Genomic DNA, 18,734 nt, shown 5'->3' on the forward strand with positions numbered 1-18,734 from the left:
TCTACAAAGAGGATATACAAATCTGTGATTAAAATTAAAGATATAACCGATATTTTCGCTATTTTAGAGACAAATTTCGTACTCCCCGATCTATTTAGTTCTATTATAGTTCCAAAAGCTCTGAAGTGGAACCATTTGACATCCTTTAAAACTACCCCTAGCCCTATGCTACCCTATGCTTCACCCATCCAAGAAAACCTCATTAAGAAACCCTTCAGAAAAACCATTTTTATATAGCTTGACAGGAGGCGGCCTCGAGCGAGAGGGCCTTAATTCATTTTGCAATTTGCATAGAAAACTTTGCATTTCAAATGCTCTCAACATCTTGATGTTGTCTGGGGGATGCATGCCCCTACACCCACCCCCCTCCCTAGGGTGAAGGGTGAAGGGTGAAGAGTGAAGGGTGCTGGGGGGTTGTCACTACAAGATCCCGAAACGGACAAAGGAGTCAACAATGTCAGGAGACTCCGACTCTGACTTCTTCGAGCGACATATTGGCAAACATGTTTACTTACAGACCCCCCACCTCCCCCTCTCCCCACCCACCGAAAAGAACAAGGACAACTCTTGAGGAGAAACAAGGACTTGAACCGAGGCGACGCGACGCGACTCGCCTCCCCCCCAGCCCGAAAAATTACGCACGCAAAAGGAAAACCAGAAAACCGAATGCCACAGACGGAGGCATATTGTCATTTGCCGAGGAGGTAGACGACTACCGACTGCAGAGACTCCCAGACGTCGAACAATTCGAGCAATTTCACTTCAAAAATGTTGCGACGTTTAGCGCGCGATTGCCACAAATCAAAGCGACATTACACAGGGCCAGCCGCCTGTTGTCCTGCTGCACCCCAGCCCCAGACCCAGCCCCAGCCCCAACCCACACTCGCCTCGGCTCTGATACCCTCTTCAATCTACACTCTACTCTCCAGCTATTTTAGATAAATAAAAAATCCCAAGAAATCCCAAATGGCAGCAGCCAGCCACCAAGCAAGCAACATATGCGCGCCAAATCAGAGGGGCAGACAAAACAAACAAAGACCAAGGGACAGGCAACAGAAGAGGCACACAGAGGCACAGACGAAAGAGAGACCAAAGGACAACAGACAGAAGCACAGAGAGACGGACAAAAGACAGAAGACCAAGACCAAGACCAAGACGAAGACGAAGACGAAGACAAAGACGCAGACAGGTCGAAACCGAAAAAATCGTATTTTTTTTCGTAAAGAAAGGAAAAGTTTAAGCGAGGCGAAAGGAGGAGATGGTCTAGATGTTTTGGGCATTAGAGATGATTAGGAAACCAAGGGAAAGAATGGAAAATAATTTAAAAACTTAAAAAACAAACAAGATTCATTACACACATAAATAGGTGTATCGATTTTTAACTACAGATTTTTGATATTTCGGGGGATAAGAAATGGCTAACACTCTTCTAAGGCCTTCAAAAGGTATCGGTTAATCTATTCGTGCTCCGATTAATCGACTAAGAAGCCAAAAGTATTGGCAATACCGATATCAGATTGGTTTATCGATTAATTCAATCAGACGTATCGTTTCATTCTGAGATCTATCAATTAAATACGATTTTTAATATACATTCTTCGTTTATCGTTGGCCAATCGATTTAATTACCCCAATCAGCCCTCGCACCTTTCGATAATTGCCCAAATCTCGTGTCACGCACTCAACTCTGCCACAGCGTCTCGAACGGAACCCCAGCTCAACCAGGAGGATGGGATTCTAAGATGCGGAGTAATCGCAGAACGAGGGAAAGTACTCTCGCAACGCGTCTGCAGCTGTCGACGGTCCTTGTCGATTACTGCTGTGTTTTCGGGTGCGTAGACAACGCCAGACGACGACGACGACGACAATATTCCACTCCAAATGATTTGTTGTCCTCTGTCCGACAGAAGGAGCAAAGTTTTCCAGACGACAGCCACGGAATGGCATGATTGCCCCAACAACACAAACAGCACGCGGTGTGTCCCCCAGCGGCGTACAAAAATTTACGCGTCTCTGAACTTTGACCCTCAGACGATGATGCTGAATGCCTCCTCTCCTCCCCCCCTGTCTCAGGCTCTGTGTGACCTTTGTGGGTGCGTCGTCGTCTCATCCACAGGCCACATCCTCCAAGACCCTCGCCCCCCAGCCTCTCCCCTTCCATCATCAGTTGCACATCAAATTTTATGGCGCCTGCCTCTTTTGTGGCTGTTGCTCTTTGTTTTTTTGTTGGGGGGGGGGCTTGCGGGGGTACTTTTTTATGCGAAATTAATTTAGAAAACTTTTCTCGAAACCGAAACACACAACAGAAAGAGCGAAAAAGCGAAAAAAACCGATACGCAATTCACGTTCACCCCTGAAAATGGGGAGTGTCAAATCTTTTTTCGGGGGGAGGAGGGGGGACGCATTATTGCTCATGTTTGTTTGTTGAGCGAGAGAAAGGGGTCGCAAAAGGTCAAAGTTCACAGCAGGCATACACCAGGCTAATCCATAAATGTTCACGGCTAAACGACGAGACTGTACTTCGATGAGAGATTTTCGCAGATTGGGGGAATGTTGACGGGCTACAGGTGTTTCTCGTTTTAAAGTCCTCTTCGGAGCATTCCCTATCCATTCCAGATGGGCTTTGCATCTATGAATCACTAATCTTTAGTCATTTTTAAGCACCCACGACCCATCCTCCTTCCTCGAAACCAGTAAAACATCTTCCCCGGGGAAAATCCCTGCTTGTGGCTGAGGAATTTCTTTGTTCGACTTAAATACCGATAAAAAGGTACCAAAAGCATTTTGTATCGACTGTACTTCTTGGTTAATATACAGCCATAAAGGCGGCTTCGCCATTCCCATTCTCTGTGCCGTGAAAGAACTTTGAACTCATTTGTGGGTTAACAACCTTCTTAGTCATCTACTCAAGTCAATGCATTCCATTTTTATGGCACTGCAGAAGCAGGAATTCCCCCATTCTCGATGATCTTCCTAGCACACCATTCAACATAAGAACCGAGCCCCCATCCCCATCCCCATCTGACCGCATCCTGATCGCTGGATCGTTGGATCGTTGGATCGCTGGATCGTTCTTAGAGTAGAGAGTCATCCACATGTAAAAGGTGGCATCTGTTAGATATAAAACCATCAACACGAGACGCTTTTGCGATTCTGCACCTTCTGTCCCCCCCCTGTTATTTTTTTCAGTGTTTTCTTTGCCCCTTCTGCTTGATTCTTGCCTCTTGTTGTGTGGCAGCTTATGGTGTGGTGGTGCATCGAACTCTGATTCTTCGAGACGCTGTTCTCGTCAGAGAAGAACCATAATTACGCCTCGACTAGTAGATCGGAGGCCGTGGCCGCCACAAAGAATTCTTCTTCTTCTTGGGCTTTTTTGCACATGTCATGGCTCGAAAGAGAGAGACAGAGCTATGCAGAACACCACAAGAGGGAGAGAGATGGAGCTATACAGAAGAGAGAGAGAGAGAGACGGAGCTATACAGAAGAGCAAAAGAGATGGACAGTAAACGTGGGAAGGCGCACAGGCGCATACAACAACAGCAAGAAAAAACCCCCCTGAAGCCACAGACAGTACAAAAAGTGGGTGGGGGGAGGTGGGGGGAAAGAAGACGGTCCCCCCACCCCGAAAAACAGAACCAAATGGAAAATGGAATGGAATCGAATCGAAGCGGCAGTTAAATGAAATTTACTCTCTGTCTTCCCTCTCCCGTGCACTCTCATTCTCTCTCTCTCTCTGTCTCTCTGTCTGTCTGTCTGTTGCTTCGTATTTGTTTTTGTGTCTGGGGTACTCCACTCCACTCCCCTGCGGGGGGACTGCGACGGTCTGCGGGTTGAATGGACGCAAGGTGACGTCGCAGTCGACGCTGCCGCTGCTGCCGCCGATGCTGCCGCTTCTTCCTCTTTTGCTTTCTGGATTTGCGCGCCAAAAACATTCCCCTTTTGCATACCCTCTGTAAGGGTACGATGGCTCGAATGAAAGGCAGATACCTGTAGGCTTTCCCTGGAAAAGCCTTATGAAAGGGCCTGTACGAGAGTCCTTTAATCTTCTATAATAAAAAGACCTTTAAATTCCAAGAATTCCCAGGAAATGCATATATAGGACCACATATGTCTTATAGTTAGGGTATTCTTTGCGTCTATAATTCCCCTCTTTCGCGCCAAAAACGTTCCCTTTTTTTGTTGTTTGGTATTGCTGTTTCAAGCCAGAGTTGACTTTGTTTTGACGTTGACCAGACTACAAACAGAGACAAAGAGAAGGCCAGAAGAGACACAGAAAGAGAGAGAGAGAGAAAAGTGATGATGCGCCAGCAGTGAATGGGCGTGGCACAGCGGCAACGGCAACGGCAGCGGCGGCGTCGAGAGTCAGTTCTCGAAGCAGAGACGAGAAACAGGAGCACAGTCCCAGCCCCAGTCCCAGCCCCAGTCACAGTCCCCAGCGGCAACAACTGTTGTTCCCCGAGACGACGACGACTACGACCCGGACTCCCCTTCGTTTCGTTTCGTTTCACTACGACTGTCTGTCTCGCTTGCTCCTCTTACTGTGTGTGTGTTGCGTGTTTTGCTTTGATCCCCTCATTCTGTCTGGGGGCAAAAAAACATTCGTTTTGTTTTTGTGCTCATTGCCATTGCCTGCACTTCGCCCGCCATTTGGGATATATTCTGCCATTCCGACTGTACTTCGGGTTCCGTTCTCCCCCGAGACATGCTTGCAAGCAGGGTATATCGAATGGATGGGGTGAGGTTAGGTACGGGTTTTGGTCACTCCTTGAATTGTGATGTGGCATCGTTGTGGTGTTCTCTTTTCGGCACCTGACCCTGCCACATCGTATACCCTTCGATTCTGCCACCCTTTTGGAATGCGCTACGCTGCTTCCCCAACCGTTTCATTCCCATTTCGCATCGTCGATCCATGTTCCATGTAATGGCCAATGGCCCATCGTTCTCGTCATTCCCATTGTCGTTTTCTGGCTTTGTTTACAAGCATTTGATGGACCACTAACGCCGCTCCGCACTCTCTGGCGATGGGGTGGCACGCGAAATGCGCGGGATTTTCTTTCACACTCTCTCTCTCTCTCTTTCGCGCGCCCTCTGCTGTTTTGGAATTATGATAGGAGGGAAAGAAAATAAGACAGCAAATGGCGAGAAAATTGTAATTCTGTTTCTCCCTCTCTGCCTCTCGTTGTTCCTTGCACAATTTTCCATTACCATTCCGCATTCCCCATTCCCCGTTCCCCATTCACCATTTGTCGAGAGTTTGATTTTTCTTTATTCTTTTTATTAGTTGTACTTTATTGAATTCGCCGATTGAATGAATTGCTCAATGAGCTGCTGCCCCACCACCTCCATGGCATGCCCCATCGTTGCGTCGTGTGGATGATGAGCAGCAAATTGATGGGTGGCAATGGTATGGGTATGGGTACGGCTGTATAGGATGCCATGGACTCTCCTCTGAAGTGTGAAATGTCTTGGCAATGATGCGAAAGAGGGTCCCCCTGCGACCGGAAAGCTTTCTGGCCAACCAACTGATGGCCAAATGATGACATTTAGTTGAGATACTAAGCGCAGAACAGGATACTAAACTTAGTTGGGGGTTAAGTGGGGTTTCCCCCACCACGCAACAGATTGGCGCAAGAGGGGACTTAAAAGAGGGGATCCAGAACTAATTTGCAGACGAATGATGACATTTTCATGGATATTAACTGTTCTTTTGTCTATTTTTGATTCGAAAATTCATTTAGAATACGGGGAATGGTGGAATTGGAATGGGTATGGTGTGAACCTAGAAGTCTCTGGTCTCCCTGGTCTCTGGTTTCGACTCTTTTGTTTGATTCAGAAATTAAGTGTGCTCTTCGCTGAATTTTCTTCAAATTTGAAGTGAAAAAACTCTACAAAACTTTATTTATCCTCAAAATCAAAGTCTAAGGCTTGCACAACCCATCATCGTCCGAATCTGAATCCAATGGCCAGGAACCTGCCACAGAAGCGGTCTTTGAATAGCTAGGACATCGCATATTCGCAAGCTCAGCGCCAGCCAGGAAGACCGTCTGCTCGGAGTCCGTGATCTCCAGCTCCACTTCCCCGTAGAGCCGCCGGGAGCCGAAATTCTGCAGCTGCACGGCTCGATTGATCAGCGTACGAAGTCGTATATTCTCCTGTTCCTGGCACAGCAGTAGACGCTGTAACTCATGGCTCTCGCTCCTGGATCGGCACGCCTTCTGCTTCAATTCGGTCGAGCGGTTCTTCAGGTCTTGAATGATGCCATTCTGGCAATCGATTTCTTTGATTAACGATAGGTATTCTCTATAGAGGGATTGCTCTTCCTCCGTGTCCTGGCCGTTCGAGTCCAGGTGTTCGAATGGATCTTCCTCTTCGACGTCCTCCTGCTCTTCTTCTCCGTCTTTTGGATCGTTTTCTGCCTGCTCTTCGGCTTCCTTTGAGGTCTCCCCCTCTTCTGTTTCCAGTGCATCCACTGCATCTGTATCTTTTTTCTCAGGCGTATCTGCATCTTCGGTTCCGGCAACTGGCGGTGTATCCTCGACATTGGCCATTTGGTTGGAATTTTATCGAGTTGTTTTGAATTTAGAATTTTGGAAAACAATATTCGATTTGGAAGTTTCACAAGTCGGAAAGTCGGAAAGTCGCATACTCTGGGTATACTTTGTTCTCTCAAACATTGTATGATTGACCTCCGCACAAAAATGTCGCTTACATTTCATAAAAGATATGGCCATCATTACATCGAGAATCCATCCAGTGGAATGTCATCCACAGGGGGTGCTCGGTGCTGCATGCAACCCATAAAAATATGACGCCATAAAAGTCGCCGCAGCATCGCATCGTTACGGGGGTGCCATGCCGTGCCGTGCCCGTGCCGTGCCGTGCAGCGCCGTGCAGTCATCAAACGCGATATGACTTTACGGACTTACAGGTTGTTATCGGTCATATAAACCGCTTAACTACCGATAGAACCCGCCCGAGAACAGAGCCCCAGACCGCGACTGCACTTCATGCCAAATTAAACTGCATTTTCGCTTTCTCTCTCTCTCTCTCTTTTTCTCAATGATTAATGCGATGCGAGCATCAGAGAGTTATGTGCGCCTTGAAGCGTAATCCTCCGCTGGGATTCAGTCACCAGAAATCACAGTGCCAATAAAAGCGTGAAAATAGCAGTGGCAGCAGGAGCAGTGGCAGGGCAGGAGCAGGGCGAAAGGAGGAGGTGGAGCTAAAAGCTGTCACGGAAAAACGGCAGAGGTGGCAGGAGGAGGCTGTCATGGGGCAAAAAGTACAAAAAATAAAAGAGGAGGAGTAGTTGGAGCAGCACTGGGTGTTGACAGCAGCAACAGCTGCAATAAAACATAAAAATTCATGATGGAAAAAGAAAGATTCGGAAAAAAAGAAGAAAGAAAAGAAGAAAAAAAACGAAAATAGGAAACGGAAATGCGTGCATTAAGGGATAGAGAAAATGGCTGGGAAAAAGGGGCAAAAGATGTGAACTTACACACGAGTATATCGGAGGAATACTTTTGGTAAAGATTTCAGTGGAATACGATCCCTGGATTTAATACGTATCAAAAGACAGTTGTATCCAAAAGATACATTTTAAGGTATATTTGTTAGGGAATATTTATTTATAGAAGTACTGGGAAACAATTATTTCCCCCTCATGGATCAAAGGGGCAGGCAGGTGTCATATTAAGCTCCCATTGGAGGATTGATTTCATTCTGAGCTCCAGTTCCATGGAAGTGCAAAGATAAACATAGCCCAAGCGTTGCTTTTCTGGAGAATCGGTGTCCCACGGTTTCAAAGGGGGGGATAGCAATCCTCCCCTTCGCTGACATTCGATGCATTTCGTGGAAATCTGTTAGCCATCGCATTAGCGCGAGATGTCATCGCATTCCGGGAAATTATTAATTGGTACAAAAGAGTTTATGCTCTTGATGCCGACTTAAAGCTTTAATTGTTCGCGGAACCCTTCTTCCTGGAGATGCCTTGGGGGACCTGCTGACTGCTGCCTGTTTGTGTGTTTTGTTGGTTAACCTTCCTGGTTTTTCCGGGGGTTTTTCGGTTACTTTTTTCGTTTTATTTTTGGCATAATTCCCGCAGCCATTTGCTCTCTCTCTATCGCGCGGGCTGCGTCCCTGAAAGTGACAGTTGGATTAGCTAATCCACACACACACACACATCCAGAGATAGGGATACACAGACATGTGTGCGTGTGTGGCAGTGCCATGACACACATTCCCGACCCTTGTCGACTCTTGTTGGCCAAGGACATCCATGGGTTTCGAGAGTATGCCAAGTGGATGAGCATCATTAGCCTTTGGCTGATGCTCCTGGAGCCCCCTGCCCCCTGCCCCTTCTCACACACTTGAATGCCCCTTCGATTCGCTTTCCTTCGATTCCAGCTCCGATTACGCATACGACACATTAAACGCTTAAAGAAAAGTGGAGGCACATCTCTCCCTCTCTCCCTCTGGAAAATCAAATAGAAGACAAAAAACTTAAGAATAAACACAAGGCATATCCTTCTCCACACACACACACACTTCCTTCTCTTGCATGCAACTTTTTGCGCCCATTCTTCTGTTCTTTTCTGCAGAGTTTTGTTTTCTTTTGTTGCATGCAACCTCCCCGCCCTATCAGGGGACAGGATGGGGCTAGGGTTCGGGCTCGAGCTCGGGTTTGAGTTTGGGTTCGGGTTTTGGGCCGTTTTGTTTATGCCTCTCTGTAGTACTGCATGGAAAATGATTTCATTAAAAAAGTTGTAAACTTTTTCATTTAATTTAACTGCAGAGCAAACAACACATCTTTTGTGCAACAGCAGCGGCAGCGGCAGCAGCAGAAGCAGCAGCTTTTCTTCTTTTTGCCTCTCATTTCGTTTCATTTTCCTCGGCTTTTCTTTTCTTCCTGCAACTATCTTTTCAGTTAGCATCTGCCGCCAGGATTCAGCCTCCGACTTAATCTAGTTCTCTCTCTCTCTCTCTCTCGCTCTGGTATTTTTTTGGCTGGCTTTCAATTAAACTTTTCCATTCGAATTCATTGTAAATTTCATTCTGCACAGCAGGTGGCACTGCCACATCCTCCCATCCCCGCCGTCCCGCCCCATTGGCCCCATCGAACTCTTGACTCCCGACAACAATTCAAAAGTTTTTCCCCCGCCCCCAAGGAAAACTCGAATGTATTATGACTGCATCTGTAATTGCATATCCCGCGCCAGCAGTTTTCCTCTCCCCCTACTCCTACCCCCACCCCTCTTTCCATTTCCATCCATCGCGTGCGTTCTGTTCCGTTCCGTTCCGTTTCGTTTCGTTTCCTCCCCTCTAATATCTGACCCTGACCCAAGCGACCTGCGACCGACCTGTCGCCGCTTCGCTGACAACTTAATTCATGAAAAAGTACTCTCAACTTCCAGGTCTCTGACATTTATGCGATAATACCCTGTTTTTCGTGTGGTTTGGCATGCCCTTTTTCGCGTGGATAGAGGGATAAGTGTGCTTATCGTTTCATTCCATCGTTCCAATCACTTAGTTCTTCTGGAGTGAAGGTACAGTTGTGCTGGAAGCGATCGGGACTCTGGTTTACCTTCCGCGAGTAATTTTCTGAATATTTCCTGATATTATCCATAGCTTCGATCTGTTTTTCATCAACTTTTACTCTTCTAAAGGTTCGTTCTTCATTGTTTCTAATCTCTTTCTTACTTTATTTGTTATCCATCCAAACCCCAACAATCGATGCCTTGGAAAGGGTATCGCATCCATCGTGGACTCTTCTTTCTTGTTGGCTTTTCCTTTTTTTAATCATCGCAAAACATTCACAGAACATAATTCAATTAGGAGCACACCCCTCCCCCTCGTAATAGGGGGAGTTGTGCGTTCACACACGCCCCACAATCACCACTCAAGCCCCCGCTTCTCCTCATCCTCCTCTGGCAACCCATCATGTGGCACGACAACATGTCGTATTAGTAATATTTAAACACAAAAGCTCAGCAAATGTTGACATGCGTTGCCATTAGACGGCAACGGACGTAGCGATGCATTCTGACACGCACAGAGGGGCGGAGTGGATGGTGTGGAGTGTGGGAGAGACCTAAAAGAAAATTCAATTTTCGCACAAAGCAAAAAAAAAACCAAACAAAACAAAACAAAAGACATCACGAAAAACACACACCAATAATAAGCTGCTTAGAAGCCAGCGATGCGAAAGTGAAGAAATGCGTTGTAATTCCCTGATGATGAGCCCCAAGGAATGAGTGGGTCGAAGGGCTCTCTGTAGGCGGGCGGAGGGCGGAGGGGGGTGGCATTAAGCCACTGTGCGGCTTGCATGTCAGGGAATGCGGTTGCATGTGCCACACACACACACACACACAGACACGCACACAGTCGTCGTCGTGTGCCTCTGGGCCGGTGGTCGGTGGGCGGAAGGGAAGTGTATATCTTTCTATGAAATGTGTCATGTTGACAGCGTGGAAATGTCACTCATGCGGCATCGTAATGAGTTTTCCCAACGTCAGCTACGACGCGACGCTGCAACAGCAGCAACAATACAAAATACCACCAAAAAAAAAAACACCACAGAAGTTGCAACTTTAAGCAGAGAAAGAGCAAGAGAGAAAGGTAGAGGGATAGAGGGATAGAGGGGTTGGTTGTTTGCCCCACAAAAAGGCAACAAGGAATATGCATAGGGTATTGGTATATTGAAAAAGTTTCGCATTTCTCAAGGCAATATACATAGATCCTACGAAATTTCAAAGTTCAACTAAAGTTCCAGAGGCGCGGGAGGTGTCCATTTGCATCTGAAAGCCCTGCATCTGTATGAGGAAAGACGATACTTTTGTTCGTATACTCGCATGTTTATCCGAAAGGTACATGCAATCCATTACCAATTGACAGATACTAGTATTCAATAGGCATCTGCAGTTAAAACATACTTGAAGATCTTTCCCATTCGGAAAGTTTTCTATCTGTGTATCTATGCACTTCCAACTCTCCCAAGGATACAAAGGATATCTTGTATCTTGTGTCTAAACGTATCACTCTTTCACTTCATCCCTGAGGGATTCTTGTCTGTTTCTTATTATTATTATTATTTTCGAATCCCTAAGTCGAAGCTAATTGTTGCTTGTTTCCCTGAAGACATTTCAGCCATCAATTACAGCATTTCATCATTTATTTCATAAGAAAAAGTATCTAAAGGAAGGAGAAAACTTTCGAGAAAGAACTACGATATATTATATATTTTTGGTGGAAGGAAAGGCTCTCTGGCAGCTATAGAAAATTCTAGACAGGGAGAGGAGGAGGACAAAAGAATACGCTTTCGGTGCTGCCTGTTGGGCCATCATCAAACAAAAAAAAAAATAGAAAAAAAGCCACTACCACCCACAATTCCCACTTAAACAATGGGCCTAGAGTCACGCCTACATGCCTACCAAACGCCCACGCCCACACACACATCCACACAGACGACGTAGAAACGTAACCGTAGACTTAGACGTAGACGTAGACCGGAAAAACGAACGAAAGAGACGGCTGTGGAGAGAGAGGGGAAAAGGGAAAGGGAAGTGGAAAACGTTGTAGAAATTTCCATTGTAGTAGAATTTCACAATAATTGCAATGCAGTTTGCTGCTGCCGTTGCCGCTGCCGCTGCTGCCACATGCCACATGGACTATGTACCCTACTTATATGGTATAGTATATATACTATATTTAGTATATATATTATAGTATAGCGTATGCTCTATATACTTTTGCCCTTTTTTTGGTCACACAGAAAAGAGAAGGAAACAGGGAGGGAGAGGGAGAGAGGGAGAGAGAGAGAGACTGAGAATAGCAGAGAGAAATGCAACGAAGGGAAATATCGATCGATTTTTAAATGAATTTGGGTCACCCGACAGCCACCCCCTCTGGCAAGCAAACCCTCCCTCCGCCCCGACGTTCCTCTTCCGCCTTCTCCCTGGGGGGCATAGTGCACTCTCCTCCCTCCGCCTGGAGACCCTAGAGACCTACAGGGGGCGGGGGGTTGGGCATGGGGCTTTTGCATCTCTCAGATACAAGTGAAATGAAAATGTCAGGCGGCTGGCTGCCTTCTGCCTTCTGCCGTCTGCCTTCTGCTCACGTAACTTATTTTAATTCAAATCAAATGGAAGAAATGGAGAAAAAATAGATTGAAATGATGGGACGAGGTTCTATTCTTTCTTTTGGGGGAGCAATGTCTGCGGCATAAGCTGCAAAGGGGGACTATTCCTGTGGCACAAGCAGGAAAAGCCTCTGCCACAAGGAAAAAGGGAGAGAGAGAAAGATAGTAGTAGTAGCTGTAGTAGTAGTGGAAAAAGCCTCATACGCACTCAGCATTTTCCATGGCCTTGGCTTGACGGAAGACGAGAGAACAATAGTGCATTCACAAAATGCTGTACACTGTGAGAAATCTCCAATAAGGAATAAGTACTATTTTGCAGATTTGGGATATTTAATATTAAAGGAATATACTAACAGCTGCTTTAAGGCAAAAATCTATGGAAATTTATAAAAAAAATTTACGGAAATACTATATATGAAAAATGTATACAAATTACAAAAAAATTTACTTAAAATTTATGAAAAATTAAGAAAGTTCTTTGGAAAATGGAAAAAATCAATATAGAATTAAAAATCTGTAAAAAAATATATTAAAATAAAAAAAATCTGTAAAAACATGAAAAATGTGTATACAAAAAATATATAAAAATATAAGAAAAGTGAAAAAGTAAAACAATTGTTTCTATTAAAAATATATAGAAATCTATTTAGAAAACATGAAATATCTATGAAAAAATTATAGCAATCGAAGGAATTACTGAAAAACAAAATATATAAAAATAATAAATAATACAAAAAAATCGAAGAAAAAGAGGAAAAAAAACAATTATTTCTATTGAAAAAATTTAAGAATCTATAAAAAAATTATAGCAATCGAAGAAATTACTGAACAAATTATTTTAAATATTTGAGAAATATATAGAAATCTCTTGAAAATTGGTGGAAATAATAAGCAAAAAAGTGGAAATAAATATTGAAAATATGTAGAGATTTTTGAAAAATGAAAACAAGAACAGACTTTGTCGAATTGTAGGAGTTGATTGATTGAATGACAAAAGTCTTGCAATAATCTCCATCCATGCATCGAACCTTGGTAGCCCCGGAAATTTCTCTCACTGGAGTAGTGGTACACCCCTTTCGGGCAGCAGCACCGCATCCCCCTGGATTGCCCATGCCAGACACGCGCCATCAACATGTGCATTTTACGAGCCACGAAGAGAGATGACAGTACTAGTGTAGTGTGTGGCACACACAGAGGCAGTGCCACCATAGATTGGTGGTGGTGGTGCGCGTGGTGGAATGGGTGTGTGGCTGGTGGGGGGAGGGGGGATGGTGGGAGACATCACATTGTTGATGTCTTGGGAAAAACCTGATGTATGTGTAGTTACGGAGAGTACCTCCCACTCCCCCCCAGCGACGACCTCCACTGAATGGATGATTCCTCAACGTTTCGTTTCGTTTCGGAGACGTTGCAACTAATTTTACGTTTTTATGACACTACCGCTACGTGATGCCACAGAGAGGAGGCGGCATGGGATGGAGGCATGGGAATATGGCTTAAATCATAGACTGAATTCAATCACGTGTGGCCAATAAAAGATTGAATTCTCCGGTACATCACGATGCATCGCGATTGGCAGCAAAACCCCCTCTCGTGGTGTGCTTTCCCTCCCTATGAGTGAGTTTTTCTCTCCAAGACTAGAAGCTAGAAAAGAAGGATGTATCAAAAGGTGTTAAGAGATGGGATTTCCTTCGAAAAGAACTTCAGAAACAAGACTTACGGTCTGTGGAAAGGTGCCTCAGGGCTGTTCCTTTTGTCCCTACTCCCCTTCTTCCCTCTGGCATTGCGTGTGGTTTCCCTTCCTTTTTTGTGGGGCATGTAACTGTGACCACAACATTAGGGAAACCCTCTCTCCGCACACACACACACACACACACACACACACACAGGAAAAGGGACACTTTATTTGGTCACTTTTGTTGTCCTTAAATGTAAACGCCTTCATTTTACATTTCTGGCGGGTTTTTTAGGAACTTTTTTTTTGTTTTTTCTGCTTTGTTTTGGGGTTTATGGGAAGTGCGGCACCTGTGTGGCAACAGTTGTTGGTTAATTTATAAAGTGAGTTAATTAACAATGTTCCTGGCTATTGATTTTGTAAACTAGTCTTTTAGAGGGACTGGCATACCCAGGGGAGGAAAGAGAACACTCCGTTCTGATTCCCCATTGGAAGCGGCGGGAACATCCATCAGGAACGGAAGCGTAGGATAGCTGTCACAGTTCTCGCTTACATTTCCATTTCCATTTCCACCCATTCCCATTGTTCCATTGTTCCATTCTTGATTCCCATTCTTCACATTTTCCCTTCACTTTATCCCCCTTTGATAATTATGTAATATCCTCAAGGAACTGCACCTGCAGCTGTCACACACCTTGAAATAACATTCCCCCATTCCCATTCCCATTCCCATTCCCATCGCATCCCATCCTGCCGCATCCTTCCGCTCGTTGCAGTTGCAGTTGCAGGCAAGCAACAAAAAACTGGGTTAACGATAAATTACAAAATGGTGTCGGGGTCCTAGTTAGAGCAGAAGGAAGCCACCAGCGTCCATAGCCTTGCCCCGGCACCGCCCTGCCCGGCCCGGCCCTGCCACACTCGATGGATGGAGGCCACAGCCCCGGTGCAAGTGCCCCAAACTGCTCTAGATTCGTCGCTGGCCAGGCCGTGATCTACTACCACAAATGCAGCTATGGTTCTGGCTCTCTGGCTCGTTCTCTCTCGTCGCTGCTCTGCTCTGCTCTCAGCGGCGGCTGCTTCTTGGCCTCCCTTTTGAATGTTTGTCTCAAAATAAAAAACAAACAGAAATTACAGCAGAAGAGTCGCGGGTATACTCTTTTCAAGAGAGTAGAGTGATTTATAATGAAAAAATACCCTTTAAAGAACTTAAACCTGCCACGCGACTTGCAGCAGCACTTCTTGGTTGGCCGGAAATAGCAGCAAAAGAGGGATATTGAGTCATGGATACCCATTTATAAGAATTATAGAAAAAAATAGTGTATTTTTTCATATAAGAAATACATTTAATAAAGGATTAAACGTCGTGCAGCAGCACCCATCGGTTGGAAATTTTTAGGAATATCTACATAGATACTGAGATGGTGAACAAGCTTCAATAAAAGACAGCTACATATAGGCCCTCTCGATAATGGTCAGAGGTGTCACGAGACATGCAGCAGCGCCCCTCGGTTGATTGAAAATTGCTAGAAAATTCTGAATAATGAGATGAGGATACCTTTTCCAGGAAGACTAAAGAAAAGAGAGCTTAAGAATGCCCACTATAAAGTCTTAAAGCCACACGGCATGCAGCAGAGCTCCTCGGTTGATTTCTATACCAATTCCTTGATGTTCCATGGCCTCAGCGACTCTCTTTTTTGCATAGAGTAAAAATCCATGCTTACGAGAGCATTACAAACTGCGTTGTACGTTGCACGTTGCATGTTGCAGCACAGTGTGGCAGTGGCAGCGGCAGCGGCAGCGAACGTGCCTATGAACCAGTTACCAGAACCTCTCTCTCTCTCTCACTGCCTCTCTCTCAATGCCTCTCTCTTTCTGCCTCTCTCTCTCTGTCGGAGAGCATTCGGGCTGCCTCGACCTGCCGCCTTCAGACGGCAGACCAAAACAGACCGCCCGCCACGCCCCGCCCTGACGCCCTACTTTTCCGATGTGGCTGTTGTGGCACAAGGTTCGGCCTTGGCGTTCAGCAGTGACCTGCTTTTTCGCAATAGCATTGTGTGTGTGTGTGTGTGTGTGTGTGTGCGAGTCTGCCTTTCGTTCGACCCCGTCCGGCACTCTTGCTGCCACTCTCCTCTGGCTGTAGGCCTTAAAATATCTTTGATTCGATGTCTGAAATTCTGTCAAAAATATACCTTAAAGGGCATCCTCTGGCCCTCTATTTCCCGATTCTCCTGAAACACCTAATGCAATGAAAATCGACCACAATTTGATTTCTGTCTGTGGAATTTGTGGTTTGTGTTTCATTCAGGGGATTTGCAGGCCTTGGACTTCCTTTCGCTGATTCACTGAAGAGCCAATGATTTTGTGGATCGGGGCAGTGGCAGCGGCTGTGGCAGACAATGGTAATAATAAATTTAATTTGAACTCTGGCCACAGACTAACTTCCGCACACAACTTCCTTCCCAGCCCTGGCCCACCGCTCAAGCATTCTTCTGGCACTTCTCTCTATCTCTCTCTTCGTTCCTCCATCGACTCCACTTATTTGCTCGGCATCTCTTTCTCCATTCTCTGGAACACTTCTGCCGCTACTCCTCCACTGGTGGGGCACATCTTGAGGGCATTCTTCTTTCAATGTTGCGGCAGGTCGCAAATATTCCAGACACTGCCACACATTGCCAGACGATGACGATGGCGTGCTGCGGTCTTTCGGAGTTGGGCGAGGAGTCGTGAGGGGGTCGTGAGACATTGCGTAGGTTGCAAATTTATTCGCTTTTAACGAGGACATGTCTTAGATTTGTGTTTAAGATGGGATGGATTTTCAGTCACTCTCCCACCTCCCCTTAGGCTTTGTTTCGAGATCACCAACGCTGCACACATGATTTACTTGAAAAAATCCAATGGAAACAGGGGCATCTATGGATGGATCCTCATTCTATGGGCTCCCCCCGGGGCCACTGCAACACTCTCTTCTAATTGTAAGCACCCATAGTTCCCTGCATCGAAATCTCACCGCAAAAGCACAGAAACAACTGCGGCTGCAACATTTTATACACATTTTGAGTGCACATTTCCTTCCACACAATTACGTCGGAGTACGTGACCCCTAACCCCCACCACAGTCAGTCCCATCTATCGCTGCTGACTTCCTCTCCCCCTCTCTTTGTAAATCACATGTTTGATTATCTCATTTCTTGGCCATCTTTCAGAGGCATCCCCCGCTGCCCGTCCCTCTGGCAGTAATGTCCTCGAAGCGACGAAGAAGAATGCATTTTGGCATTGGCTTCCTGACGACAAGCACACAGCCCACAGCCCCACCAGTGCACAGTGCGTATGAGTAATATCACGAGAGACACCAAGGGGAGCACTAGGAGGAGCGGCAGCCGCAGTAACAGACAAAGTTCAAGGGGTTGAAGGGGGCTGGTGGATGGTGGATGGGGGACAAGCAAGGATTGTGGCGGCACCAGCAGCAGATTGGAGCTGTCATGAAGTAAATGCAACGTTGCCAAACGCCAACGCCAGCGCCATCGACCATTTTACCATCTTCGTCATCATCATCATCAATATCATCATCTTCATCTGTTCATCATTATCAAAACAACGAACGACATCATTATTGTTTGGCGGCTGCGCCATTTGTGTACCCTGTACAAGGATTTCGAAGGGTATATGCGGGGGGTACAGCCTCTTCGTAACGATATACAACCCGATAAATTATCGATCACTAATTCAATAAATAATCCCATACATCCCTACAAAATTGCAGATGCAACGATTGATTTTAGAAACCGATAAACATTGATAATTGGTTCCATAAATTTCGATAAATATCGGTAATCGAATAAGCTGTTTCTCATCTTGAAGGAATGCTTTAAGAATTTCTATATTGAGAAGGCTTCGAACTTCTTCCTTTCCTCCAGAGATCCACTCATAAATGCCACCTAGGATATCGCCCAAGCCGTTTCCTATTCCATGCCGTTTCCTTTTCGATTCTTACTTTCTTTGTTGCCTTCTTTTTTATCATGGAAACAGTGGAGTGTGGCAGAGGGGGACAAAAGGGAAACACGCAAAGTAAATAGTAACATGTGCATTCATCTCTCTCGCTCTCTCATACTCCTCCTCCTCCTCCTCCTACTCCCTCCTCTCTCCTTCTCCCCCATCTGTTCCACATTTAACGAGAATAATTGCAGCGACAGTTTGGCGCTACTGCACTTACCCCCAGCAGCATCCATCGGCAGTAAGCAGTTAGTAGCCCCTCTATTTTCTATTTTCCATTTTCCATTTTCACATTTTCACATTTCCATTTCCACCACCCCTTCGCCCTCGCTTCTTGGGGAAAAACTCTTTGAATGTCTTTGATGAAATATTGAAATTGTTGGATGCTGAAGCTAGTGCCCTTTGGTTTCTATTGGGGGTCACCATGGGGGCGGCATGGCGGGCGGTGGGGGGTTACTTTGGGGTCCAGCCAAACATCTCGGACACACACTCGTCGCATGGCATCAGGACGGGGAATCTTAGTCGCAGGATGGGGCCATCACGTGATGCTGGATGAGTGAGTCGATATGGTATGCCAGCAGTTTATGGTCTTGCGGCAGTTCTTGGGATACTCTTCGAGAGGATATTACGACTTGGAGGGAAAGGTACCCCTTTCTTCTAAAGGGTATCAAAAGCTTCGACTATCCTTTGAGCTTCCTTCGTGGATTTGTTTCGGCGTCAAGTGCATCGTTATAAATTGCTCAATCTTCGAAGAGAGAGAGAGACACAGAGAAAGGGAGAGCAGAAAGAGAGCGGGAGAAAGATGGGACGGGGTGGGTGGGGGGTAAAGCGAAAAGAAAATGCATTTCTAGTGTAAATAAATAATGACTCAAAAAGCGAGTAGTTCAAGTTGACCAAAGGATTGGCTATTGGGATTGGGATTGGCAGGGGGAG

At 45.8% G+C, this 18,734-nt stretch overlaps 1 protein-coding gene across 1 annotated transcript; it reads right to left on the reverse strand.

Annotated features, from left to right (window-relative positions):
- Positions 1-5,918: 5,918 nt before the first annotated feature.
- Positions 5,919-6,548, reverse strand: LOC108165394 (kinesin-like protein KIF21A). Its single transcript, XM_017301432.1, has one exon. The coding sequence runs from the start codon at positions 6,546-6,548 to the stop codon at positions 5,919-5,921; it is 630 nt and encodes a 209-aa protein (XP_017156921.1).
- Between the last annotated feature and the right edge of the window lie 12,186 nt (positions 6,549-18,734).

Source organism: Drosophila miranda, chromosome XR (assembly GCF_003369915.1).
Source record: "Drosophila miranda strain MSH22 chromosome XR, D.miranda_PacBio2.1, whole genome shotgun sequence".
Classification (NCBI taxonomy): domain Eukaryota; kingdom Metazoa; phylum Arthropoda; class Insecta; order Diptera; family Drosophilidae; genus Drosophila; species Drosophila miranda.

Excerpts from the sequence above, each read along its gene's own strand:
- LOC108165394 (XM_017301432.1), bottom strand. The coding sequence starts at position 6,548 with ATGGCCAATGTCGAGGATACACCGCCAGTTGCCGGAACCGAAGATGCA.